Below are 27,541 nucleotides of genomic sequence, written 5' to 3'. Positions count from 1 at the left end.
GAAACGGCGAATTCGCGTCCAAAGGCGTTTCCCGCTTACCGTCGCACGTATATCATTGGCATAATCGTCGAGCCGAGAGGACCGAACTAATATAATCTGAAACGGAGGGGAAACTCGTCGAGGTTTGTCGACCATTCACATGTCACGAATCCAGTTTGTATCGAACAACAGCCTGCGCACCGTACTCTGTTACGCGTTAATTAAACTTTCATGAATATAAAATTGCGATTGTTAAGTGAGGCCGGTGTCGAACAATTCCTCGCCGCGATAATGATTATCTTTAATGTGCGTTCAAGTGGAAATCGTTTTTCGCGTGACAGCTGAAAATTTAGAGAAACGCCCGCTGTGGCATGGCGTGTTGGGAAATATTTTAGGTGAAAGTTCGTTACCAACAAAAAAGCAGCAAGAAGTCGCTCTAGAATAAATTCTCCGTTGATATCTCGACGTATTTCTTTTTTTATCGTCGTCCTACCGTCTCTCTCACTAAAAAGTTGGGTCCGTTGTGCGCGAGTGAAGGCAGATAGAGACGCTAACATCTACATATTTGTTTCACGTTATGAAACTTCTAAATTAACGCTACCTCTTATACTGGACGATTTTTCCACGATTCTACTTTATGTAAGCGTTCGTACCTCTGTTCTATTTCGCTCGAAATATTTGTTTCTAGTTTTGTAAAAAGTGTATACGAGTAGCTTGTTATTTTAATTAAAATGAAAATACTTGGTTTCGCCCAGGTCCCAACCAGGAATTGTTAAACGTTCTCGGTTTGGTGTTCGAAAACATTTTCTTAATCTACAAATGATATTCTAGTGTTGGAAATGATCGCAATTATTTGTAACGATAATGTAGTATCCGCGCATCCCATACCCAACAATAAGTAGTCAAATAAGAACACGAAACGTAGGGTACGGGATTGGTCTTGTAGGTAAAGCGGTCGACTGTGGATCCGAGGATCGTGGCTTCGAATCCCCGTGCTTTATTTTTCGTTTAGACTCCTACAATAATAATAAAATTACGAAGAGTAATTATAACGTAAGAGGTAGATTTTTAAAATAATGCCACGTTAATTTTAATATGAAAGGAAGTTCCGTAAAAAATACCACTTTTTCAGACATTTTTATCTTTAACACATTTCCTTCTACTTTCTTTCTTACACACTTACGGTCACGTACGAGCCATGTGCAGTTTTCAACTCGACTGTCCGCCACACTCGCTCCTCTCCTACACCTTACGAGTTTTTGTACAACCAGAGTCAAAGTACAGAAAGACTGGTTCCGCGGTCTAAATTAAAATATTTCTTCAGCAACGTCAGAGGGGTTTCAGAGAAAACAAATATCAAGGCATTTCATAAATCTTTGAGTATTTAACTGTACGAACTTTTGACCCAATTTAACCGCAGCTTTGCCTGCTTCAAACATCCGATATCCACGACGGATAATTGAATAAATCAAATTTGCTCAAATCAAATTTATTCAATTATACTTACTTGAACACAAACGTTAAAGACCAAAGAGTATGTCTAGCAAACTTAATAAAATGTTTTACCCAAACTCTAAATTGAAATATACCCGACATTCCTGCTGACCCGTAAACGAAAACAGAAAGCTTTGCACAGGAGTTGAATAAAAGTTTCGATTCAACCCTCTCAAACGCAAAATGCACCGAGTCGCGGTAGCCGCGATAAATTGTCAGGAATCTTAAAACAACGGTTATATAATATCGCAAAGTCATAAATAACTTTGTCACCGTCGGCTACGAAACTCTGTGAACGATTGTATGATATATACTACGTGCTCGGAATAACGCGGAAAGAGAAGTACATGAAACGACACGGCTCTTTGATCTATCGAGCAGCTATATTTGCTTCTGTTTGAGGCGCAGATAAAAATTCAGATACCGAAACGTCGGATAAATGCTAACCACGTTGATGAATAGCGTCCACGAAATGGCCCATAAATTCTGGAAATGATTTACCGCGTCTCCGGGAATCATCTGCATACCTGGACCGATTAAAAAATGCTGATGGAACTGACCGCGGATGAAATTCGCACACGAAGAAAGACCAGTTTTCTTCGAAACTACACTGTTAGGATTCTTTTTTTTTTTTTTTTATTTTTTCCATACTAATTTTAATTCAAGTTAACCCTAAAAATTATATTACACTAGTACGAGGACAAAAATTCAGGTCTAAAAGGGTTAAATATTATCTTCTTATGTATGCCATTATGGAAATGAATTAATGAACTTAAGCTGCAAAATAAAATAAACAGTTTGTGTCAACACGGGCAGCTGCAAATATAATTTTCAGACGCACAGGAAGTACTCAAAGTTTATCTACACCCTCTACACAGAGCAAAAACGTCTGGCATAAAAGATTAGAATTCTTTCTGCATTATTGAATAAAAATGACGAGCACCGGCCACTCCCGCAGCGCCAGACAATAAACTTAAAGTGCATCCGCGAAATTGAAGAGGTTTAGGTTAAGAGACGGGTGACGCGAGTCCATCTCATTGTGCACCGTTCCAGGAAGACGTTAATTAACAAACTGCACACTGCAGAGCTCCATTATGCACGAAGCGCATATGGGTCCTCATATTCAGCGGGCCATCCTTTACTGGCCTAACCATGAAATGCTATGAACGATTATAGTACAATGCTTTACTTAACATGCCGAGGAATACCACTTCAAATGAACTCCCGCGAATACAGGGCGCATCTTGCTAGAAAACCTACGATTCGGTCGTTTATTTTAATCAGCCGTGACGCAACGAATCAAACTACCCGGGCTCACGCAACACTCTTTTTTCCCTGCAATCTAGATTTGACTCGTGTGCAACGTAACACGCGTGGCCAATTAATCCTGACTGACGCGTAATCACGAAACCCAGATACCCAACGTTGCCCTGGGAAGCAGAGTGCTCGCTAGAAATAAGGAAAACAGAGCCGTCGGTAGACTGATTCGGATTTACAACGGCGCAAATATTTACAAACAAACATTCGAGAACGACGAGTAATTAAGTCACGCAAAGGGAATACGAAGAAGCGAGCCGGCCTTCCGTGAAAGACCGGAGGCAATTAGGTATTGGCCAAAGCTAACCGACGTTTCATAATTCACGAGATTCTCCTCGTCGGACGTCTTGATCCATTCGCTGGATAATTCGGTGAACAACAGCAGGGAAAAATTGAATGAATCGGTGCTAAAGGTTTTCCAAACGTGCGTTTAGGTTTTAGAATATTGTATCAGTTCATCCCATAAGTTCGTACTGCAGACTGAACCAATATTTAATAAAAAAAAAATTAGACGAATAAATATCATGAACTTATGGGACGACCTAATAGATTTTAGAATATAGTCACGGAATTTAGCACCCATTGGAGCTACTAGTAATCGCGTAATAAATAGTCGTTGAAAAAAGAACGAAAACGTGCATTAACGGTCCGAATGCTCGGAAGAAACGACGCTGAAAGAAGAAATTTGCAATCGTTTACCTAAAGGAGGAAATGCTCGAATGTTTCGCAAAAAAATCAGTTGTTCGTCTGTTGAAACAAACTGCGAAACATTTCTTACACCATCGGAGAAAGTAATCGTTCGAGGGAAATTGCTGAATGAAGATCGATCGATGAATAAGTTACCGAACGGGTCCTCGGGGTTTTCCGTTTCGTGCGCATTCCACATTTTTACACGATACCGATAGGCAACTTCAAAGTACGATACTTCGCATAATAAGACGAAAGAACGAAGAGAGATCAAAGATTGATGCACGTATCGATCGTCGCCGCTGTGAGTTTCAGTATTACGTGCACGAACCACGGAATGCGAGGAATCTATTTACGCAAAAATATCAAACAGGAGGCAGAATTGCTTCCCACAAAAGCAGGTAGCGAAAATGTGGCTCAAAACACGTAATTTATGTTGCGATGCTATCCATAATACTCGTCCTTCGTTTATAATTCCTCTACGCAAAACATTATATTTTTCGCTTCTCTGGCAACCCTCTTTCCGTGGAATTCCAATGAACTTCACATTTACTGCAAATTAAAGGAATAGCAAAGGATTTCATAAATCATCGTAAAGTTAACATTTGTATTTATTCAGCGTACATTTCTGAGAAAACAACGCGAGATCAAAGCGTGAAATGTTTTCGCGTAGCGTTTCGACGAACCAACTGGAACGAGCTTTACCTTTGACGCGTAAACGTTCGCTATATTTCGACATACTTTCTATACCTTCGTCTAAGCACCTTTCTCCGCCGTGATTTTTCTCGCAGCGCGAACCAAACACGCGAGAAACAAAGGGGAAATTGGTAACCGCGAGTCTCCGCGGAAGTTACAGGCGTCCCGATGTAGAACAAGTATCGCGATCGATGGTCAACTTCGTAACAGATCGATTCTGTATTACACCAATTTTACTCTCCTATTCAAAGAAGATATTAACTCTGTAATAACTTGCTCGCGCTGCGTTCGCTAACGTTGTAATGGAAAACGAGCTCTTTAAATTATACGTCGCCGGCGTATTTGTATCTCGACGTGGTAACTAGATGTTAAGCTTAAAACGATACATAAATTACGCGGAAGCTGTTGCCATACGCAAGTTTAACTTTCGTTTTAGTGCTCGTAAGCCATTAATCTTACGTAGATCGCAATTAATTCGGTTTATGAAACTTCCAGCGTCTCTTTGCCGCGATCTCGGTGATAGATTATGAAGAGAATAGAAATCCTGCAAGTTCGGAGAATGAAGCCTCGCGTATGCTTCTGAAGTTTAAGGTAATTACAAGAACATTATACCTAAGGGTCTGTTTACATAAGTCAATCTCAAACCGACCAAACTCGACGATTACACGAAATTAATTCAGTGTTCGACAACATTCAGGGATCACTCGCAGACTCAATGTATAGAAAGAGAAACGATTTTTCAAGCTTTGAGCCAGGGTATCCCTCCCGATAGGAAAAATTCCTGATAAAAAGCGGAATCGTTTCTCTTTCTCTGCGCCGTGTTTAATCGAAATCGCGGGCAAAAAAAATCACCGTGTAAAATACGAAAACTCTCGTTGAATAAATTGATTTTTGTAACGATGCGAACTTCCTACCGTGTTTGCTGCGTACAATGCAAACGCGCGAATAGGTACGCTCGAACGAACGCGAATCAAAGACGGGAATCGCTCGCGGCTTCTCCGCATTTGTGAGGGCGGACAAAACCAAACGTCAAGGCTTGGCCTGGATCAGCCCGGCAGAAACATAATGCCTATGTAATTATCTCGAGTAAACGTCGCGAAAGGCCGCGCTCGAGAGAATCCCGTGACTACTCTCAGACTTAGACAGCTGAATCGGGTTATATCAGGGTAGCGAAGGTGAAGGAGATAAAGGCTAAGCCCTAGCCCATTACCCGTAACGATCTTTTTGCCTCGGTTACGACCATCTACATCTTCAAAACGAACGCAAGGAGAATAGAAAGAAAGCTGCGGAGCCAAAGAGAAGGACGTAACGCGGCCTGCCGGAGGAAAGAAAAGGCCGAAATGAAAATTATGTAGCGCGTTGCATCTGCTCGTCTGTAACCGACTACCTCCTGCACTCGTTACTGCTAATGGAGATTAAACGGAGACCGAAAGGGAGGGCGCCGCAACATCGGCGGCGTATTACGTCCAAACGAATCTTTAATGTCGGCGGTTTTCGAGGCTAACCTGATTATCAATGTCAATTTCTACCTGCACGCGGCGAATCGGGATTAGCGAAGCCGCCGAAATTTGGAAACTTTGCGGACGAGTTGATAGCGTGTCGATGGAAACAGGGAAATTTCGAAGGTTAGTCCTCGAGAAGGGTAAACGGCAGGGAATGCGAAACAACGTACAGACGCTGAATACGAAAATGTTGAAAAATTACATTCGACTTAAGTTCGGAGGAAATGATAAGACGGAACTTTTTTTTTATATTTACAGTTCATTCATACGACGCTTACTTTCAAAGATAAAAATTTAACCATAATTCTACTTCGACAACGGTGATCCAACGAAGACGAATCCCCGCTAATCGAGTAAGACAACCCTTCGCCGAATCCGCAATAGATTATATACCGCCGTAAACTCCAACTAATCTCCTTCACGTCCAACACGAGTTCCGATTGGATTCCGTTGAAAAAGAAAAATCGAGCTTTGTTCGCGTTGTTCTAATTAGATTCCGCCGTGCGTTTCCGCGCTCGCTGATCTCAACAGCTGCAGTGATTCGAAATTTGAAACACGAGCAAAGCGAAGAATTTCAAATGGGAAAAGAGGAAGACGGCGAGAATTCACGTAACGCACTCGACTGAGCGACGTGGCACATGGATTGGATCGTTTACTAGAGAAGGAGTTGCTTTCCACCATCACCGAACGAAAATAAAGATAAAAACACACCGCATTTTTCTTGATCTACAATGATCGCGCCCCTTAGATTTCGCGATAAATTTCGGAACCGCGTACCACCTAGACTCGATTTTTCGTCCGTGGAAAATTCAGTTTCACTTCGATTCCTCGCCAGAAGTCCACTCGAAACTTTCCTACGAGTTTTTGCGACGTATGGATAGCATAATTCTCTTGATTCAAAGTTCGACTAACTGGTCACGCACGAAGGAATTTAGATTGTTATTCGTACAGTTAGGTGTAAATTTAATTTCCTACAACAAGGAGGCCGAATAGAATCGATGAAGGTACGCGTGATCGATAAGATTGATGAAGGTAGGGCGAGAAAGTTTTCCCGATTTTCTTGAAAATTATCCTACCGCATCAGTCCGCGGCTAATCGTTCGAGTGAACGTCACGACGAAAAGCTACGACACTTGATCTGGCTGCTTTGCTCCAGCAACAGCATGAATTTTTAAAAACCCTTCGAGCGGTTCGCATGAGCTCGCGTATACCTTGCGTTAAACAGTGCCTAACTTTCTAACGATGAATACGATGAATATGCAACTTGGAAACCTGCAAGTTTCGCGTACGTTTCCCCGTAAAATATGCGCCAACTTAATCGTAATTTCTAAGCGACGAGGAATTCGCGTAAATTGGAGATCGCTTTTGAAAAAAAACATGGAGGCCAAGAGGCAGAAATCAAAAGGAGTGTAACAGGGCCACATTCATTCGAAACGGGACCATTGTTACGAACTTTAATTACGTTCTATTTAATAAAACTGGGACAGATGCTGCGGTAAGCACCTCGATCCATCGCGCCAGCTTACAAAGCACTCCGTGCTGTCATTGTCGTCGAACAGAATTTATGGAAATCACTGCAACGGCTAATTTCGGAATACCTCGAAAACCTACAACGATCAGATTGTTATCTCGAACACGCCGAATCATACCTAAGCTACTAATCTCACCTGTTAAACGCCTCGGCAGTGGATGTTCATAATTATACACCGATTTTGATCCGGCACCGTAATGAACGATTCTTACGACGCGAGCGCCGGCGTTAAGTATAAGCAATAGCCATCCACGTGCTCCGCGATTACCGTAGATTACGACCAGATTACGACAAACGACGTATAATCTCGATTTCGTACACCTGTATAGCCGCCTAATCACCGAAGGATCTACCAAGATGGAGCTGAACCCCGGGATCCGCCCCTTCGCATCGCTGACGAGCGATAGCGCGCGTGATTGCGTACAATTACCAGCTACGAGAAAGATAGCAACGTCATGAAAACGATCCAGCCTTCTGTTAAGCTGGCCAGTCATCTTTCTCCATTAACGCCATACGGTGCACGTGCGAACGATGGAAACGGTAAAAATTTCCATGGCCAAGCTACCATTATTGGCGGAAATTTGATTAACGGGTTTACCTACGCGATACACAGATAAATCCTCATTATCCCATCCTTCGTTCTTGGTCGTGTGCACGAGTGTGGAGAGTGGTGTATACACTCGCGCTACCGAGTTCGGAAAGGAATGAAAACTGAAGAGAAAGGACGCTTTTTACGGCGCAAGTTGCTAAGCGTTCTCGATATACGAAAACTTTTCGGGAGGCTACGAAATCCTCGGAAGAAAATAGTTATCGGGCATCAAAGTTGGATTACACCGTAGCAATTTGTTATAGCGCGTTTTGTTATAGTAACATCTGGTCGAACTTGCGTACCCGTACTCGAGCATTATTCCACGAAAAAAGTTAACCGTGGACTCGATGCTACGCGTACACACACGTGTACACGCGACGGAGTTTGATAGGGTTTTAGAGGACTGCTCCAGGTAATTAGCCCAGAAAGCTGTCTCGTCCTTAAATAACGAAACGGAGCGGGGTAGTTTCTGACGAAACACCTGAAAGGTGTTCAATAGAAAACGTGCATCGCGATCCTTACTTAACGCTGAGATCAATTTAACTACCAGCATTCAATTTATTCCCCATCTACGTTTATAACCCGTAAACGAACAGAATCGATCGGCAAGGAAAATCATGAAACCGGATTGCATTATCCTCGAGCTCCGTTGAAGGAGATTCTCGGTCAGAACACCAGCTAAACAGAGCATTCGCTTCTAAGGAAAAAACCTTTCGCTCCCCTTCTTTTCTGCATCGAAAGCAATACCGAAATTCTCTCGGGGCGCTACTGGATTACAGAAATAGAGACAGACACTTGACGGGTAATGTGCAGTAATAAAAGTCGTACTTTCATTTCGCAGAGTGTGCAACACTTCGGACGGACGTGATCTGAGTCCGAATATTGTAACAAAATATTTAGTATCGAAGCTTCTATACCTGTAATTTGCGGAAGGGAGTCGCAACGAAATGAACGATACCTACGTGCTTTCCTATTGCCTTCCCTGTTTGTAGGTAAATCAAATTAATGTTTTCTAGAAAATTTAATTGTTCGTTTAATCATCCATCAAAGAAAATGAGAAGATAAGATTTGAATCCAAGTTTCGATTGGCACCTGTGAGACAAATGGACGACGACTGAAAATAAAACTAACAAGCCGAAAGCGAGAATTTACTTGTCCGTTTCTACCCTCGTGGCATGTTAACTTCAACCATCCACCGTACAATTCCACTCTCATCTTACTGTTGCCCAATTCAATTACCCACATTCTGTTTCGATTGCGATAAACTGCGCGGAAATACATTCTCCGGTGCGGTTAAGTGCCCAACGTCTAATTTCCGGTTTCTGTATCCAAAGCCTCGTCATTTACTTCAGCAACTGGATACAGGCTGGCTATTGGAAGACAATGGAAACGACCGTTCGTGTATCTTCGAAACGTATTATCGACTGGCAATTCAACGACTATTCGTCCAAGTCTCTCATCGAAGAACTATTGTTTCTATATTAATATTATAAAGAGGTAAAATTTGTTTGTACGTAGCTATTTGTAAAATAGAATCTAACAAGTCAAACGAAACGGTAATCTCAGCAGATCTCACGTCGATACTCTTAATCTTATTACGCTAAGATGCGAGGCTCACCCACGAAACGCTCGGCTGGAAAAGTTCGAGCCTCCAGAGAAAGAGAAACAAGTTTCAGACGAAATACCTTGCGTGGCCAGGAAGAAAAAAAGGATACCGTGACAGATAATCAAATGTGTTCCCGAAAAAGTTTCGCGCTCGGGACCACCGAGTAGAACTTTTTTCATTTGACGTAATGCAACCCCGGCGCTTATACTCAGACGCGGTTTAATTTTCAAAGATAAGGTCACGCTCCTGGCAAAGTTTCCCCAACGTCGCGTTCGGGTTAGCGTGCTTCTTTTCTCGCCACGCACACACCACGATGCGCCGATTCGAACACCACACGTCCAGGGTGATCAAGAAACCCCCAAAGTAAAACCAAGAATTTGTTTTCATCCAGTAACGATCGCCACGAACAAGTTTTCCACCCTTATCCGATACAAGCGTGAGCAAACTGCGCGAGCGTTTTGTATTGCTGAAGTTTATTAATCTTCCCCTCGGTGGCTGTAATACATCGAAATTAATTGACCACGAGCCACGCGTTCTCGTGAAACTTCACCCCTGATACGGACTTCCACTTTCGTTGTTTACAGTGAAGCATTGAGTGGAATTACGCGCAGGTATGAGCGCCGAAGCTTTTTCAGCTTTTTCACCCTTTTCAGCTCACCACTGAGGTTCGAGGATTGGTGAACAAACCATCCATTCTTCAATGTAAACAGTCGGGGGCGCGATGATTGTGATAACTGTACGATTCGTGAAGGACGAACACTTGAAGCTATGTTTAACTATAGTCTCCAATAGTACAAAGAACGTTTTCCCCAGAGGTTATTACAATTGTTTCATGTGAGGGGATAAATTGCAGTGCAGCAGGCAAAATCGAGAAAAATATATATGCAAGTGTCTCTAACTTCATCCTTTTCGCGATCATGCCACGATGTACTTACTCTGCTCTCAAACAGACTCAAACTAGCATTTCTGCTACAGTGAAAATGGCAACATAATGCCTGCTTTCCGAGACATGGAAACTTTCAATGTAAGCGCACGGCTCGTCTCTACAGTTGAAAAGAATCGGACTTATTGTTAGAACCGATGCCAAAGAAGTGACCCGACGTCCGGAGGGCTAAAAAAACTTTCTTATAACCCCCAATAGTTTTCAAGACAGCGTTAGGAGGCGCAACTTCCGAGGGTAGTTTCGCCTCTTAAACTTGAGTTGCCGCGAGGAAAACAAAACACGTTCCCTTATTTTCGGATGGTCAGCAAACCTACGAAGTTTCTTCGCGTCAAAGGAAATGAACTAACTCCAAGTCCTAAGCAATCTTGTATCAGCGACCTAACGCTTTTTAACACCAATGCAGACCAGCGTCTGTTTTATACGGGTTGTACGAGGCGACATCGTTGCATCTGCATAATGCAAGACTATAAACGTCTCATCATAGAACTTATGCGCGCATTATTCAAGGCAATGTATCAGATATGAAGAGTGATCCGTGAATATTTCAGTCGAATCAACTGTACCCTCTGGGTAATCGTTATTTACTACCGACTATTACTCACTCGGATGAAATATACGTAATAGTCAACACGGTAAACGTACGATGATTAACTTTTTCTAACGTATTCAACGTACATATATATCATCTAATGAGTTCGTCCCGTTGCACTTCGCCCAATTTCTATCGATTATTCATAACGCGTCCGCGCAGCTTACACTCTTTTTGGTAGAAATTCAGGAGGCAGATTACGTGATTCCGTGCTAGTTCGTATTCATCGGCGACTTGGCCTAGGGTATATAGGAAGGTACTCTAGGCTTTACATTCGACTCACGCAATGAGCGTTCTCTGTTCCGAAATATTCCTTATCCAGAACAACAACCTCCCCCTTTATACGGAATTGCTACTCTCGCGGGTTTCTGGTTATTAAGTTCAAGTGGTTCGAGTTGGCTGGTATTAGAAGAGGCGTTTTCTACATCGATCTCTCGCTCGGTAATGCGACGCGGTCACCGAGCAATGAAAGGAGCGAAAATTTCTACGTTGACGTTCCCGAACGACTGTCGTCACTGTCGAGTATCATCCTATGCACATAAAAAAAGCATTCGAAACGGATCAGTTCGGCTTATAATTCTTCACGTGTTGTCAAGCTCCACGCGTTCCCGCGGAATACGATACGACTGCACCGACAACGGAACGAAACGATGCGCGACGTATCGAAGATTTGATCGATCCGTGAAATTCGCAATTTAAAAACGATCCCGACCATTTTCCTTTGCCGCACAGCCACGAAAAGCGTTGCCTACAAATCGCATTTGTTATGACACATTGAGCCGAGAGAAGCGCTGGAAAAAAAAGGTTCGCACGCGATAGAGGAAAACTGGAGGGAAAAAAAAGAAATCTGTATAGCTCTCCGCCCGACAACGCACGTCTGCTTTACTTAATATCCACGACGGAACGAGGCTTGAAGGAAATTTCGTATCTTGCACACCAAAATCTAATTTCGTAAAGTGACAGCTTCCGGAGTGCCGGATACACAAGAAATGAATATTATTTTCACGGAAGAGTAACAAAACTCCTTCATGAAGAACAAGTTACGAAAAGAAAGAGAACTTTTTATTTATTCAGCGGTTAGTTGTTTATATATAACGTTGGGAATTTTATTCAAGACGACCGCGCGTTCGCCCATCGTTAATCCATACCATCGATAAGAAATCTTAGAATGCCTGACAACCGTTGAAGCGAGCGTCAGTCGGGAATTTAATTTTCTCGAAAACAAAATCGACCATCGAGAAATATCGCTACACCGATCGCGCTAAAAACTGCTCTACTTACGAATACAGAAGAAATGAATCAACGTGTGCACAATAGTCATTCATTGTGCCAAGAACGAAAGATTCGCGTACGTATTTATGGCACGAAAAAGGGATTTCTGATAAATGGCATTCCAGACGAAAGGAAATTGTGCTGTACCGTCGATGTTTTACACCACTCGTGCTGGCTATAAAAGCGAAACGTTTGAATTATCGGAGACGTAATTTGACTCGAAGCAATTACATTGAATAAAGTCGAAGCGTGTTACTTCTCGCGACGAAACGCGCCGGTGCCAAGCGACGAAATAATTCGTAATATTTAATTACCTAAAATACGAAGGAAAAAGTTGTACGTATTCGCATTAAAGTTTCGCGAAGTGTGCGATACGCTCTACTTAGCATAATTAGGTCAGAGAAATATACATCTCTTACGCGTGTATTATTTTGTTTTTCAAGCGGATTTAACGGTCTTTACAAAATTTTTTCGCGGCAACATTAATTACTCAATTTTCGCGGCGCGTTTCACGGAATAAAATAGTAAAGTAACACAAATGAAACGAGGTTAATACGCGGATTAAACATAATCCTGCTGGTAGGGAAAAGTAATTCTACAAGAAACCGTTTTTAATTTTCGGAGATTAATCTGACATGGGAACTTGTAACGGTAATTGCGATATCACGCACGATACGGTTTCTGATTAATTTAAATCAAGTTCGTTACTATTTAATTACTCGAACCGTAGGCGTTGCGAGAAATCGAACGGCCGTTTCAGAAAACCCAGGAAATTAGCCTTTATCCTCAAGCGAATTCTTGATCCATTTACCGTGATTCGATCGTGATCCTGATCGTTTTCCTATGGAGTTTATTTAAAGCCCATTAACTCGGATCCGGATTCTTTCTACCCCTCTTTGTGATTTTGCAACGTCGTTACGCGTTTTACAGCTCGCAAATCGCAGTCGACGTTCCAGTTCCGCGATTGTTTTATCTCAATGTTATCCGCAGCGGCCGTGTTTTATAAAATACGAAATGAAAATTGCGCTCGTCCCTGGGAAAATGACGAACGAAGCAAAAATATTCGCTGCAGTAGTATTTGATGAGGCGTAATTGAAAGTGCATACGAACGCATGAGCGAGGGCTCGTTTGGTCAAAAAACGAACGTGCGACTCCGACGAGTCATTCAATTATTGACCAATGAAGCAAAATAAGTATTCATGGACCGGCAATTTTCGCTCGACTAAACTTCCCCTGTCCGTCCCCAATTGCTTTCCATGCCGGAGTTCACCCTACTTTCCCATTTTATTTCTAGATTTTGCGGATGCTCGCGTGCATTATACTTATACCCGATTTCAGATATTGTACGCCATCTGATTTACAGTAAGATTTAAATCGGACTCCTTTTATTTGAGAAAATATAATCGAACGTCCCTGAATCCTCGTAATTTTCAGATATTCCTACGTATAATTGCGATTTCAATTCTCTTGTTAATTTTTCTGAATTTTCGATGCTCGATATTGAAACTATTAACTGATCGATACCCACCGAACTGATCCAAAAATGAGTTCGAAACATAGGTAACGCACCTTAACGTGCTTGTCCGAACTATGCTAGTTATTATAGTCGGTTCAATTTCCAGTTTTCGACAAGATTTTTAAATTTTCATTAAACTTTTCGAAAGCAGCACCGCTTGTAAAATGACGTATTAACCCAGTTTAAAATTGCCTAGCAAATGCGGCATTATATCGCAGAGACGTAAAAGTTACTCCGTAACGTGGAGAAGCTAATGGATTCGAATATATAAAGAATGCTTAAACGGCAACGTTAAAAAGCATAGCAACAGAGACAAATGAGATAACAAGCTTTCCAACAAAAACCGAAACCCGTGACTTCGGAGGATAATGTTCCTTTGTACGGCGACTGAATACGTCAAAGGAATACCGAAACATCAAGCTCCCGTTCAAAGATGCCTTTGGGAAAGAGACTGCACAACGTCATCAATCTTTTAACGTTTCATGTTGCGACAACCTTGTATACAGGAGATGCTGCCGATTAATATTCGATGAGAGCGCGTATCTTATTTCGGTTCAGGCGATAGAGAAGTGTCTCAGAAATAGAAATTGTCTATCGAACAGGATCAACGATAGCCCTTGAGATGGACAAAATTTGAATCGAATCAATAGTAAGTTCTCGTTCATTCGATTCTAACATTCGAAAATTCTTTACCCTTTATTCATTATTCCAGATTATCGCCCTCCTGGCTAGCGCAGATAAGACATATAAACCGCTGTTACCTTGTTCGCCAGCTCGTACGAAGACTATCTCATGAATCGTCAGCAGGACGACGGTGAGCCCGAGGACAGTGTACCGTAGATAGCGACACATTTCCGAAAACGAAAAGGGCCAGTCCCTACGTGCTGTCTGGATGGTCCTTCATTTCCTCTTTCAGCGAACGTCCCCGTGCCAAGCGAACGACACTCGAAGAAAACGTAACTGGTCGATTCGCGACAGTTCCGCACCGATCTGTAGACGTGTATCCCGGCAACACAAACACCACTTCGAACGGATAAACGTAGCTGCTATGTTCCCTCCACTGTGACGACATGAACCGATTTCACGCTAGAATACCGAGCGACTCGCCCTCAATTCGCTAATTCGAAGAGGGATCGTGGACCCTCGCAGGAATCCTCGCAGCAACGATCCAGGGACCGCGTCGGACCCAACGAATCGAACATCTTGCACGGAATTTCGACGCTCGACGTTAAGCTATCCAATCGCGTTTACCGGAAGAGACGCGCGTATCCAATCGACGCCATGGACGAACGATAACCCGTGCCCGTGGAAATCAAATATTGGTACGCGACTGAAACACCGTGTCACCCATTCATCAGCAGTCCTCGGCGTTCATGCCACCCGACGCGAGATTAAGTCTGATCGTTCGCTGGGCTTGTCACGGCCACGAAATTAATTTCAACGTAAACGAGGCAAATTCTTCGCCGATGTATCCTCGACGCTGACGCGTTTTCCAGCCAGAGGATCAAAGGTCCCTTTGCCGATCCGACGAATGCAAACCGATCCCCCAGAAAATCTAACCGGTGCGCCTATCTAAAAGTCGCCTTTCGTCAAACGTTTCATTTTCAAGGCTGCCACCGATTCGCGCTTCTCGAAAATTCGCGACACAACGGCCACCAAATATCGCGGGAAAACGCGAGCAATGGGACGAACCACTGACGAAAAATCGGCAAACGACGCTATATCCTCGCTATCGCGAAGATTTCCCGGTGATTCTGAGGATTCGCTGCACAGCTGTTTCTTCTCGATGGAATCAATCTGACGATCTCGAGGATCTCTGGAGATCGAAAATCTACACGTGGTCAAGAATGTACACTCTGGTTCTGGAGTAAAACAACACTGGGGACACTTTTTAATCACTCGAATCGTGTCATTCGTTTCCTTTCGTCAAACGATCGACGTGGACACGTGCGGAAGTGCGACGTTTCTGTCTAGAGTTCCAGGGATCTACGAGCGACGATCGTTGGTGTACCACCCTGAATGACTGGCGAACGTCATCGCGGGGCCGCGTGGTCCAGATGAACGAGCGGAAATGAAGCGGACAGCGCGCGAATTGTAAGAGAAAAACAGGACCGCGAGAGGACGAAAGAGGAAGATGCTGCGCGCGCGAAAACGACGAAGGTTCGCGCGGACGAATGCAAGCGCAATGCCACGAGCGTTTCGGTAAACTCACCGGGTGCTTCTTCGAAACGCGAAGCCGAGCAGAGACGGCGGTAGCCGTGCGAACCCGAATGAACGGATCATGCGACTCAGCTGCCGTCAGGCGCCTCTATCCAGCCACCCCCGTCGCGAAACGCCTGTCCAGTTGCGCCGTGGCACACTGATATTACCGCCACACCACCACCACCATCCCTTATTTCCTCCGACTATCAGTCCAGGAACACACGCTTTTTCTTATTCTATTTATTGCGTTTCGCGCAGCTTTCGTCTTTGTCACGATTCGAAAGAATGAAATATCTCACTGAAGCATACTAGGAAAAGTCTAAGCCTGATACCAAATACTTCATGCTGGGAAATCTCTTATACTAATCATTTCTAATTAATCGCGGTAACTGCTTTTTTGTTGGAGACACAGTTACGTCAGACCTATCATTGATAAATATACTAAACGACCGCTTAATTATGCAAAACCGAAGATAAACCGTTCCCAAACCAATTGCAATGGCGAATGCAACGAGTAAACAAACGCGGCACGATAAAAATGCACCGCTTAATGAATTAATTGGAATTAAAACGGATAAAATCGAAGAATTTCATCAATAAATGGTCGCGATAGACTCGACAACGACAATTTTTGTCCATTTTCATGCGGAACCCGCAACAACGATAAATTCCCCAACGCCGTGATCGTAAATCAAAATGTAACCCGTAATGGTATTACTACTGGTCGGAGCGTAACAGAAGTCAGCCCTTCTCGCTTTACAAGTCTGATCTGTACTTGTATTAAACTGAAGCGAATAAACTGTACGCGTGATCGTCACGCTCCATCAGCTGCTATTGCCAGAGGCAATGAGCCGGACGCGTGATCATGGACGCAAACCGAAAACCGTACAAATAACGTCACCGCTTTCATTTAATTTAACGCATTTTTAACTAATTCGCGTTACTTTCCCGTGAATTTCCCGTGAGTTTCGCGAGACAGTTTTCCTTTCTATTAACAAATTACATCTCTGAGATGACAGAATTTTTATTTGAGCAGCGAAACGCAAATAAACATTCGACGACGATTTATTCGGAGCGTTTATACGATTGGACGGTTATTCCATTAAGCTGTTGTTCGATCAACGAGAAATATAATTTGATTGTACGGGTAATTCAGATTGCAATTTTTATGGAACAAATAACGGATCAAATTTTGCTCGTCTTGCATTCGTTGTTAGACATTTTTTATTCAGACGAAAATTTAACACAGTTCTGAGACATGATGTACTTAAATAATTGACGTTATAAATTTTCTTTGCCATCCCCCTCAATTGTAAGCCGCTCACTTCAGGAGCGACCCCTACTCTAAAAGACACTGGTCCAACCTGAAATTTCACTGGCCACCATCTTCCTCTCAAAGTCCTCTTGGGAGTTGATGCAACGATCCTCGCAATTCTGCCATTGTTCAAACACCTTCTAAAAGTCCTCTTTCTTCGTGCTGTTCACCACAATCTCCGTCTCTCCTCGAATCTTTTCAGCCTTGTCAAACCTCCGCCCTTTGAGTTTCATCTTCATTCCGAGGAAGATGAAAAAGTCACAGATGGCCAAATCAAAAGAACAAAGAGGACATTCTCCTCAGAATGGAGATAAAGCTCAAACATCGAAGATTTGATGCAGGTGAGAAGAATCGCGAAGAGAGGAGGACTGCGATGAACAGCGCGGACAAGGACGACTTTCAGAGGCCGTTCCAACAATGGCGGAATTGCTACGATCCTTGCATCAACTCCCAAGGGATCTACTTTGAGGGTGATGGTATCCACTAAAATCTTCGCATAAATCTCTCAGTTTTTATACATGCGATTAACAGGTTGATCGGCTACGTCACTCACATATGGATGACAGACATCTTCCCTGAGGAATTACAAAATTAATTCTGAGCTGATTTGCTCGCGAACGTTTCAATGACCGCTCGAAAGTAAATATCGCGTAGAAATAATTGAGCAAAGCTTCGTGGATAACGCGCACAGCATCGACTGATCCGGTTCTCTTTGCCGTGAACAGCGAATCGTAAATTTGACATAAAATTTATGCGACAAAATTGCAGCCTGATATAGGGAAACGCGATACGCGCAGATACCCTGGCATTGTGATACATGGACGCGGCACAGAATTAATGCAATAAAATATCAACGACGAGCATACCCGGAAATTCCGTATCGTCTACTGACGACCGTTACTCGCGCGAACGCTCGAGTTTTGTTCCCGATCGTTCGCTCTTTCGTTTTCCCTTTTTCATTGGTTTTGTAAAATCGATGAATACGCAATAAACGTCTCGCGCGCTTCGAAAGCTCCCCCAAAACTCTGAAAAGCGTACAGGTAGACGGGAAACGAAACATCGCGTCGCCAAAACCGATTCGAATTAACATGTGCAGAGACGGCGACGCGTCAGGATGGAATTGTTACGCGGACGTGGAACGTACAGCTGGAACTGTTGCTCGTGCAAAACGGATAGCATCTTCGTTGGCAAATGAATGTAAGAGGAGAAACTCAAGGCACTGAGATGATAATTCGAACCAGTGACTATAGCAAAATTAATTATATCGTCTGGATAACTTTCAGTCGTTGCAGAGCGTTCCCTTTTTCCTGGAGTTATCATAACGAAATCATCCAACGAGGGAACAACCAGCGATTTCGATGAAACTTTCCGCAAATGTTCTCGGGTGCAACCTGAGACGCACTATTTCGCAAGCATTTCCTACAATTCTCGAATTTTAGAAACGTACCTACTTGTATTAGAAGATTTCACTTTCTCAGGAAACACTTGCAAGTCTCTAAAACCATCCCCTATGAGAATTTACTTGCTACGATTTTCCAAAATTTCGTTACCTCGGGAACGTAACGGGGTTAGGCGTTTTTCGAATTGGCGAATGAATCCATTCGCGTCGCGATCTATGTTTGGCACAGCGGCTACTCGTGTCACGTTATTTATAAGCAGAAAAAGAATGGACCGCGCACGCTACACCGGATGCAATCTGGTCGCGTTAAATTCAGCACCAGGCACTTCCTGCAGTTTGACATACTGATAGCCCGCTTAAAGCACGTCGTATTTACAAGGTGCGCGTGTGTGTTATATACGTTGGTATTGTAATCGCGAAATAATCGAAACAAGCCGATAACCTACGCACAGGAATCAAACACAGGAGTTTGCGTACACGTGTTCGTTTCTAATGCAAACGTTATGCACGCGTGTACATGGAAAGTCGGCAATTACGTTTGTACGCGTCCGTTAATTAAATATTAGCCAAGCATTTCGACGAATTTCATTGGATACTGAAATTAACACGAGTCGATTTATTATGTACACGTTTTCGTAACAATAAAGGGTGGTGCTCGGTGACCATAAATTCCAATTTGAAATGTGCAACGTTTAACCGTAATACGTTATTTACTTCGCCTACTTAACCGGCATTATGGTATTATCCCCCATCAAATAATGGCTCGCATTTCTACAATTTATTACCTCGTTTGTTTCTCGACAAAAACTTGCGACTAAGAAATAAATCTACCTCCAGGTTTTCGCCACACACCTTTGCGCTGCTCTGGATATTACAGAGGAAACTTGTTTCTATCCACATACATATTTAATAGCCCATTCTTTCCACCCCCCCCCCCATGTTTCCATGCCTTCCTTTCGCTTATTTTTCTCCTTGCTCGACAAATGCTGATTCCATGGTATACGTAGCAAGCGCCACGTAAAAACTACCGTGCGTATCGCACTCGTTATCAATCACTTCCTTGTAAATATAATAAATTTAGCTGCTTGCTATGGTTTTAGCTATATCCATCTCTCTGCGCTGCTTGTTTTAGGACACCCTGTACCTACATACGCGTACTACGAATATTAATACCATCCGAGATTAAGATCCAAAATTAGCTAGTAAACGCGAGTTACAGTTTTAGACACGACTTTGTCACAGTGGATCTCCGACTCGCAATTTTAGAGAACATGTTTACCTAAGACGTTACTTACAAACGGATGCAGAAATGTAAAGGAAGAAAGAAGCAAAGAGAATAATGCAAAACAACTTTCCTACTGGAAAAAGTCTGATTCACAATAATTCAGAGTCAAATCATTGCTCCGAGATCAGTTCAATTTCATTCTGGAAACATTTCACGTAGTTCAATCAGAATTTGAATTTTCCATGATTTCATCTATACCTGACGTGTTTCGTTCTTCCCTTCTTTTTTTTTCTCTCTTTGTTTTCAGGCGTTATTATAGATCCCGACAAATTTACACGCCCGAAACGACGTAAAGCTGCCGAAACGGTCTGGAATATTTTTACGCTTTTTTTTTTTTTTTTTTTCTTTCCGCGAGATTTTACGGGCACATCGATGCCAGACCTTGACAAGTGGGAACGTTTCAGGATCGGGTACGCCTACGTGGTTTGATTTTCTCCGGATTCGCGCATCGAGGGGTTCAAATTTATCGATATCTCGAGGGAGCGAACATGGAAATTAACATGCGGATTGGCAGCCACTGTTATGAATCTCAAACGTACTCGAGGTACTACTGCACACGATCAGAGTACGCGATGCGCATACAGTTGCACGCAAAAATATCTATTCTGTGCCTATAATATAAACGATTTTTTAGAGGGCCCTTTAGAATCTTGTTTTTCAATCGAACACGAACAGAAAATGATGTTTCGAATAAACTATACTATTTCACGCCTCTATTGTTTATGTAAAATGGGATATGTATACGGTGAGAGCGTATACTTTTGCGAGGAACTGTATACGCCCGCGCCGAAAATACAAAACGATACGGTGTTTCCACTTTTCGACGGTGAAAACTTTTACCAAAACGTTTGCGGTCATGTAAACATTCGCGAGATCAGTTTCAAAGAGATAAAACGTGATAGTAGAGCGCGCGAACCGCGGACGATTTTCGTGATATTTTTCCGTGTATTAGATTAGGTTACTATAATTATACTGGCATACTAAACTCGATTATTAATCACCTATTTCCTTCGATATAATGACAAACAGTAAACAAAACAAATATGCACGAATACAACGTATCCACGCTGATATCAAAAACACATGCAAACAAATATTTCACGAATTAATCAATATCGATATTAACGTTTCAATTTGGGTAAGTGCATATATTCTGCATCCGTTCTGTGAATATTTTCCATATTCGCGTATGCCATAAACGCATGAAATCTATAATCTACTTATGGGATTATCCTATCCTTATGATTTACCAGCTTACGGTATATATTTGAATATTTTCTTTCAACGAGTAAAAAAACTGCTTTTTTCCGTCGTCTGCCTTTCAAAAGTGAAACGTGCATTTCACACAATTTTTCGCACATCAATCCTACTTCAGAGCTCTCAAAAGCCGATAGAATACTCGTCGATGACGAAGAACCTGCTGGAGTTCGCTTCTTTCTCATCCATTCATCGCGAATTTCCAAAACGACCCTAAGTACGATACTCTAAAATTCGAGAGTATTTTCGAATGGTCTCAATTTTTCTCTACCTGTAAAGCTAATCAGAAAACCTAAAAATCGAGTGTCGGTATGAAAATGATATTAAATACGTCGATTTCGATCTCGATTAAAATTCTGTTCTTAATTTCAAGCGAGCCAAGTCCCGAGATAAAAGTTTCACAGCAGGAACGAAATTAAACAGTCGCCTGAGCTTACTAACGGTGAACTCAGTTTTCGAGCAATTATCGGATCTTTCTAATTTCGGAAAGCGAGGAAGTTGAGAGAGCAACCGGAAGTGGAATTGAAACAACTAAACAAACGAGTCTGGCTTGGGAACGACGAACGGAAATGAAAGTTCGAGACGAGACCGAGAATGAATACCAAAAATCTCGAGTTCGATCGAGAAAATAAACAAACCAATCTTTGGAAACTGTGATGTCGAACCTACGGTATCGTATATTTCTATCTAGAAAGATCCGTATACTCCCAAACGTTGGAATATACTACTGCACATAATTGTAATCACATTTTATAACCGAAACCGAAATTAGAATTACAATTGAATTCGAGTTAACGTCTGAAATTACTCCAACAGCAATCGCAGCTAATTGATTATGTAATCAATCACGATTACGATTGATCGATGAATGAATGCAGCCTCGATTTTCCATTCCATTAAATCGCGTTAATTTAATACCAAAAGTTGAACACTCGAGGCGCGGGCCATCGATACAACGTAGTTTTTGCCCACGGTATAGCGGAAGCTCGACTTTCTGCATTAATAAGCAACTATGTATCGCGAGGGCGAGCGTACACGTGCAGCAGCCGCGTATATATCAATACGCGGGGGAGTCGGACTTGGCAATTAGCTTGCGGATCGGTGGCTACGGTTTTAAACGTACCAAAGTGCCCGACAGAGTCGCCCGTCGTGATACGCTTTCGACAGGCGCAGCTGCACACCCAGAACAAAACATGCATTCTCCATTCTACTGTCGAATATTCAGAGGGGCTTTTAACAATTCATCAATGCCGACAGTGGCGTGGCTTTACTTGTAAGCCTTACCTCGACATTTTACGATCTTCCTGTCAGCTCGCATCCGTTATCTATGACGCTTCAACTCGACGGATGTCATTGTAGATCAGAAGCATAAGAAGAATATAAAGTCGATGTAAGAGGTATCATCATGTTGACAATGTTTGCAAACTTTGCTAGAACATATTTCTTTTTTTCGAAGATAAAGCGTCGTATGAACAAATTTTAATCTACATTTTCGACTCAATTTTTCACGTAGAATCACCCCCTACTCGCTTGTACCACTAGGGCGCCGTGTATAATCGACAGAAATCCGTTCAGTGCCACGAACCGCACGCCCGTCGTTGTCGAACGATAAATATTTCTCACGACAAAGCAGCTTTATGTTTCTGTTGACGAAGTTGCACCATCCAGCGATACCTACAAACCGTATGAAACAATATCCTTAAGTGGCTCTGGAAATAGCTCGAGTTCGCTCAGCACGTCTCCCGCAAACAAAGAAACAACGATACACGAGTGGGTGGGCATTAACTGCGTCCACACAAAGCGAAAACGCGTTATTATCAACGCTGCGCGACGGTATATAATTCAAAACTCGACGTTATAAAAGGCGCGGCGGTATTTCAGCAGCGGTCTTTCGAAAAAGAACAAGCTCTAGACGGTGAATTTCACCAAGTTTTTACGAGACCCGATACACTCCGTTGCGCGAGGATACATTATGGTTCCATCGCGGCAGGCTGCTATACACGAATATTAGTTTCGCGGGGAAAGAGTTCGTTAACGACCTGGATAACTCAATTAGTGTAGCAATCGGCTGGAAAGCGAAAAATCCGGGTCTGAATCGTCCTCTAACGATCATCCAATTGGGTCGATTTCTTTTCGCCCTGCAGCCGTTACTTTCGAGTAAGATTTAACTCGTTCGGTACCGAGATACTTTTTTCGAACGGAAAAAGAAGAGAAAACGCTAGCTTCTACAACGAGCAACGGTATCACGAACTTCTATAAATATTTCCTAGTGTCTAATAACTAAAAAAAAAAAAACACACAAACAACAGGTTGCGAGAGGTATTCCTCCAACGAGTGGAACGGGTCCTTCGAAAAAAGTTTCGGACAAACTCGCCGATACCTATACCGAGCAGGGTGACAAATGCAAGTCAGCCGCAGATTTGCGTTCCGCGGGTTCTCTCGGGTCGTAAAAACATCAGGAGCTGCGGACCAGGGTCCACCTAGGGACACCACTGATACCGCGTGATTAATTAAGTGCAGGACGATAAGTTTGCCGCCGGCTAGGAAAGTACTTCATTGTGATGACAGAATGGATCTGCCGTTCGCAGACACCTGTAATTCAAGATGGTGAACGAGAGCAAGCGGAGGCATTCAATCACCTCTCGACGGGTCGACGAGGACGTTGCCGCCACGTCCGACGAATTTCCAATAGACATTTAATTATCCCGGACAACGAACGGCGGGACCCCTTTAAATTTTGCGAACGTGAAGCAACCTTGCTTAACTCGCGACGCGACGCTACTTTGACGTTGGGATCGAAGAGGAAAACTCGTCCTCTGTTGGCATTGAAACCCGACGCCCCTTTTAATTCCCAATTCGTCAACACGGAGTAACACGCCAATCGACGGATCCGATTCATCTGTTCGATTCAACGCGCCATGTTTTTCGTCGCGGCCCGATGGCACCATCGAGTACCAACTTTTTCCTCGAAACGTGAAATGGGGTAGTTGGCGAGAATCGAGTTGCAGCGATCAAGAAAACGCAGGGAATGGAGTATCACTTGTAACGCGCTTCCTCCTCGATCCTTAAGGGTCCATTCTACTTTGTGGTAAGCGAAAAATCGATTCTTTTTCGCTGATTACTTTTAGTACCGCGTTCTTTGGGAACGTATTAATTCGATGACGAAGTGCATACAATCAGCTCCAAGTCTATGTTTGTATGAATATGTTGATGTATGTATAAATATACATAAGAGATTTTAGATACTTAAGATATTTTAGATTCTACCATACTACTTCGCAATTAACGCGTTCAAGAAAAGAAAATTCAAGTTGCTTTATAAACAGCGAGTACATACAGAACCCATCGAACTCCCCTGTTTCCTATTTAAAACTTTCAATAGAATTTCCTCGAACGTCTCTTACGCGTATATAAAAAACAGTTACAAAGTTTCCCCGGGCCGAGAAAGAATCATAAGTTTCGGGAAGAAGAGAGGAATACTGCGGAGGAATACACGATGTAAGAAACTTTTCCTATGTTACAAAACTTCAATTATTCGTTACAAAGTTCGAAACTTTACTAATTTACTTGGAAACCAAATTTATCATCGCGTGCCATAACGTCGGGTACATAAATTTACTTATCATCGGCGAGATTCGATCCTATATTCTCGATTAAAATTGTCGATTAAATTCATTCGTATTGGATGTTCTCTGACATACAGAAGGTAACGTTTGTCGTAGTATTTCATTTCTTAACTTTCGTCAAATTCACAAATTCTATCCGGATTTATCTTTGTTAATTTGTTTTTTTTTTCTATTTTCCTAGCCCGGTGTTTTTTGGCAATGCTTTAGGGCCTACGTGACATCCATCGACGGGTCTTTCGAAAATCGGCAGAAAATTGCGACCCAGCTTCGACGACGCGGTCGTGCCCGATGGTGTCAGTTTTTCTCCCTACGCCATTGCCAGAGGAGCGTTTCATTCATCATTCTGGGCAGCGCGCAGTTTGCGGATTCTGCATTCGTTTCCGGGCGGCGAGCAGTGGCACTTCATTCTTACGGAATACACCGGATATGCTGGGAGACAGGTCAAACCAGACACCGAAGCATTCGAACCGTGCCAGCATCCCTCCAACGTTTCCGCTTCTCTCTATTTGTATTTGCCTGAATTTCACGGCCCCGATTTCCCTCGTTAGTCGAGATTCTACGCTCCCTTCTTTTCCTGTCAGCTCGTCAACGCGGATGAAAAAGAAAATATTCGCGCGTCCCTCAGTTTCCCTGGGATTCCGCAAAGTAACGAAACATCGCGAGCTTTCATAACGCCACTTAAAAAAAAAACCTGAGAAACTGGATGTTCTTCGAGAAGCACGAACGAAAGGAACAATCAACGATCTTCCTCGATAACAGGAACATCTCACGGGGAAAGTTATCGGAAGAGTGACGGGGGTATGGATCTGGTGATATTAAAAAAGATTATACTACAGTGACTGTCTATTAAATAATCGTAGGATGTTAGACAAAAAAAATACTAGCATCGTGTGACGATTTGTTTGAGGGGGTAAGAGGTGATACTATAATGACTGTCTATAAAGTAATCGTAGGATGTTAGAAAAAACAATACTAAATTTGCGTGACGATTTGTTTGAGAAGGTATTTTAGTCTAATTTTCAGGAATTCTAAGTGTTTAAAATTTCTTTTATATTCTACGTCTATTGATTCGCCTTTTTCGATTCACGCGAGTTTTCATATAAAAAGTCGTGATCTCGATTTATACGGTACTCAGCAAATATTGTTATATAACACTATCTGTAATACTGTCATTGGAAAAGATATATCTATATATGCTCGATATCATAGATACCCATACTCCACCTAGCGTAAATTTGTCTCCCTATGTAGGCGGCGAGTATGTGAAGCATACGACACCATTTACCCTCAGCTTTATCATAAATATGAAAATCATGAGGGAACCTATTTACCAACAGGGCACGATACCTTTCCGTATTAAATTACATATGACGTGTTACACCAAGAAGTTTCAAATTAAGGTCCCCAAGAATAACCATGAATATACTTTCAGCGATAACCTCGGAGAGTGTAGTGCTGAATTAAGAGAGTAATATTACCAACTTGTACTTCTAATTACGAGGAACCCAAAACACGGAGCAGCCGCACTTACGATATAATTACTGTACATTTCTCTGCATCTGCTGGTGGCGCCATGCCTCTAATATTCTACATGGAATACGACACAGCCGGTACAATGCAACTCATATCAAGACTAAAACAAGTAGACTTGGCTACTTGAGCATGGAAAATTGTCTCTAGCACGAATGAAATGAAAATATTTGAAAGGTAACGAATAAAGTTACTAAAATTCCACATATGAAAATGTACTTCTAAACATTTACTCAACGATAGACTGTAATATCAGTGAAAGAAAATTATTTATAATTACAGACCATGTAATAGGTAATCCTAATTTTACATAGGTTAACGCGAGAACGAAATTACAAATTTCTAAAAGTATATAAATATTAGATAAAAGCACTACTAGAGAGTAAATAAGATTAATAATAGCAATTAGCAGTAATTAGATGGCAACAGATATGAAATATATACCTAATTGTTCCAGAAACACTCGCAGCGTCTAAAACCGCTAACTTTCAGAAGACAAATGGCGATCGCGGGCAAGCTGTGCGCGCGCAGCTTGGCTCCTGTTTGGCGCGCGCAGCTAGACGGTGGGCGGGAAAAAAGTAAATATTCAAATTTCCAAAAAAAGATTAAACGCCATTGAACCGTGTATGGATAATATTGTTGATACGCGGTCGAGGGTACTTGAAGTAGAAATTATGGCTGCAAAAGAAAAAGAAAAAGAAACAGGTATCAGATCAACGTTTAAGTTCTTAATTACACTTGTTGACTGTCACATATTCAGTGTCATCTGTCAGCCCATATGTCTCAAGTATTAAACAGTGAAATATCATTAGTTTCATAAATAATTTGTACAATGTAAATATATTAATTTTAATTCAGTATGTAATTTTAGATTAACTTTTGGTAACTGTATAATAAATGGAGATAGCTTGGCACACTAAATTTGTTAACATCTCTGACTTCAGTATTTCCGTTTATTTCTTTGAAATTCGTTCATTAATTTACGTTTTAAGTGTTAGTTAGTTTATTAATTGTCGAATTAATAGCTTATAGAAAAGATTTATAGAAATTTAAATATTTGATCATTGTACAAGAACTATTAACTAATCCTATCGATAAATAAATAATTGGAGAAATAAATCATTTTCATATTATATTAATAACCTCCATACATTTTTGTTATATCAAGGTATCGATACTATCGAAGTTACGCGATTATAATAACGTA

General features: G+C 42.2%; 1 protein-coding gene and 1 long non-coding RNA gene across 2 annotated transcripts in view; one reads left to right on the top strand and one right to left on the bottom strand.

The window, feature by feature from the left end:
• LOC128895732 (alkaline phosphatase-like) overlaps positions 1-15,955 on the bottom strand; it is a 199,689-nt gene extending 183,734 nt beyond the window's left edge. The window contains exon 1 of the mRNA XM_054158589.1: positions 14,482-15,955. Coding sequence (XP_054014564.1) covers positions 14,482-14,572 — 91 coding nt within the window. The 5' untranslated portion in view covers positions 14,573-15,955. The remainder of the gene's footprint in view (positions 1-14,481) is intronic.
• Positions 157-26,670, top strand: LOC128895743 (uncharacterized). Its single transcript, XR_008461848.1, has 3 exons — positions 157-618; positions 26,237-26,511; positions 26,649-26,670. It is a non-coding gene; the product is annotated as an uncharacterized LOC128895743 (long non-coding RNA).
• Positions 26,671-27,541: the final 871 nt, after the last annotated feature.

This window comes from Hylaeus anthracinus, unplaced genomic scaffold (assembly GCF_026225885.1).
Source record: "Hylaeus anthracinus isolate JK02 unplaced genomic scaffold, UHH_iyHylAnth1.0_haploid 5, whole genome shotgun sequence".
Lineage (NCBI taxonomy): Eukaryota > Metazoa > Arthropoda > Insecta > Hymenoptera > Colletidae > Hylaeus > Hylaeus anthracinus.
Note: the sequence above shows the minus strand (reverse complement) of the source record. Positions and strands in the feature narration are given on the sequence as shown.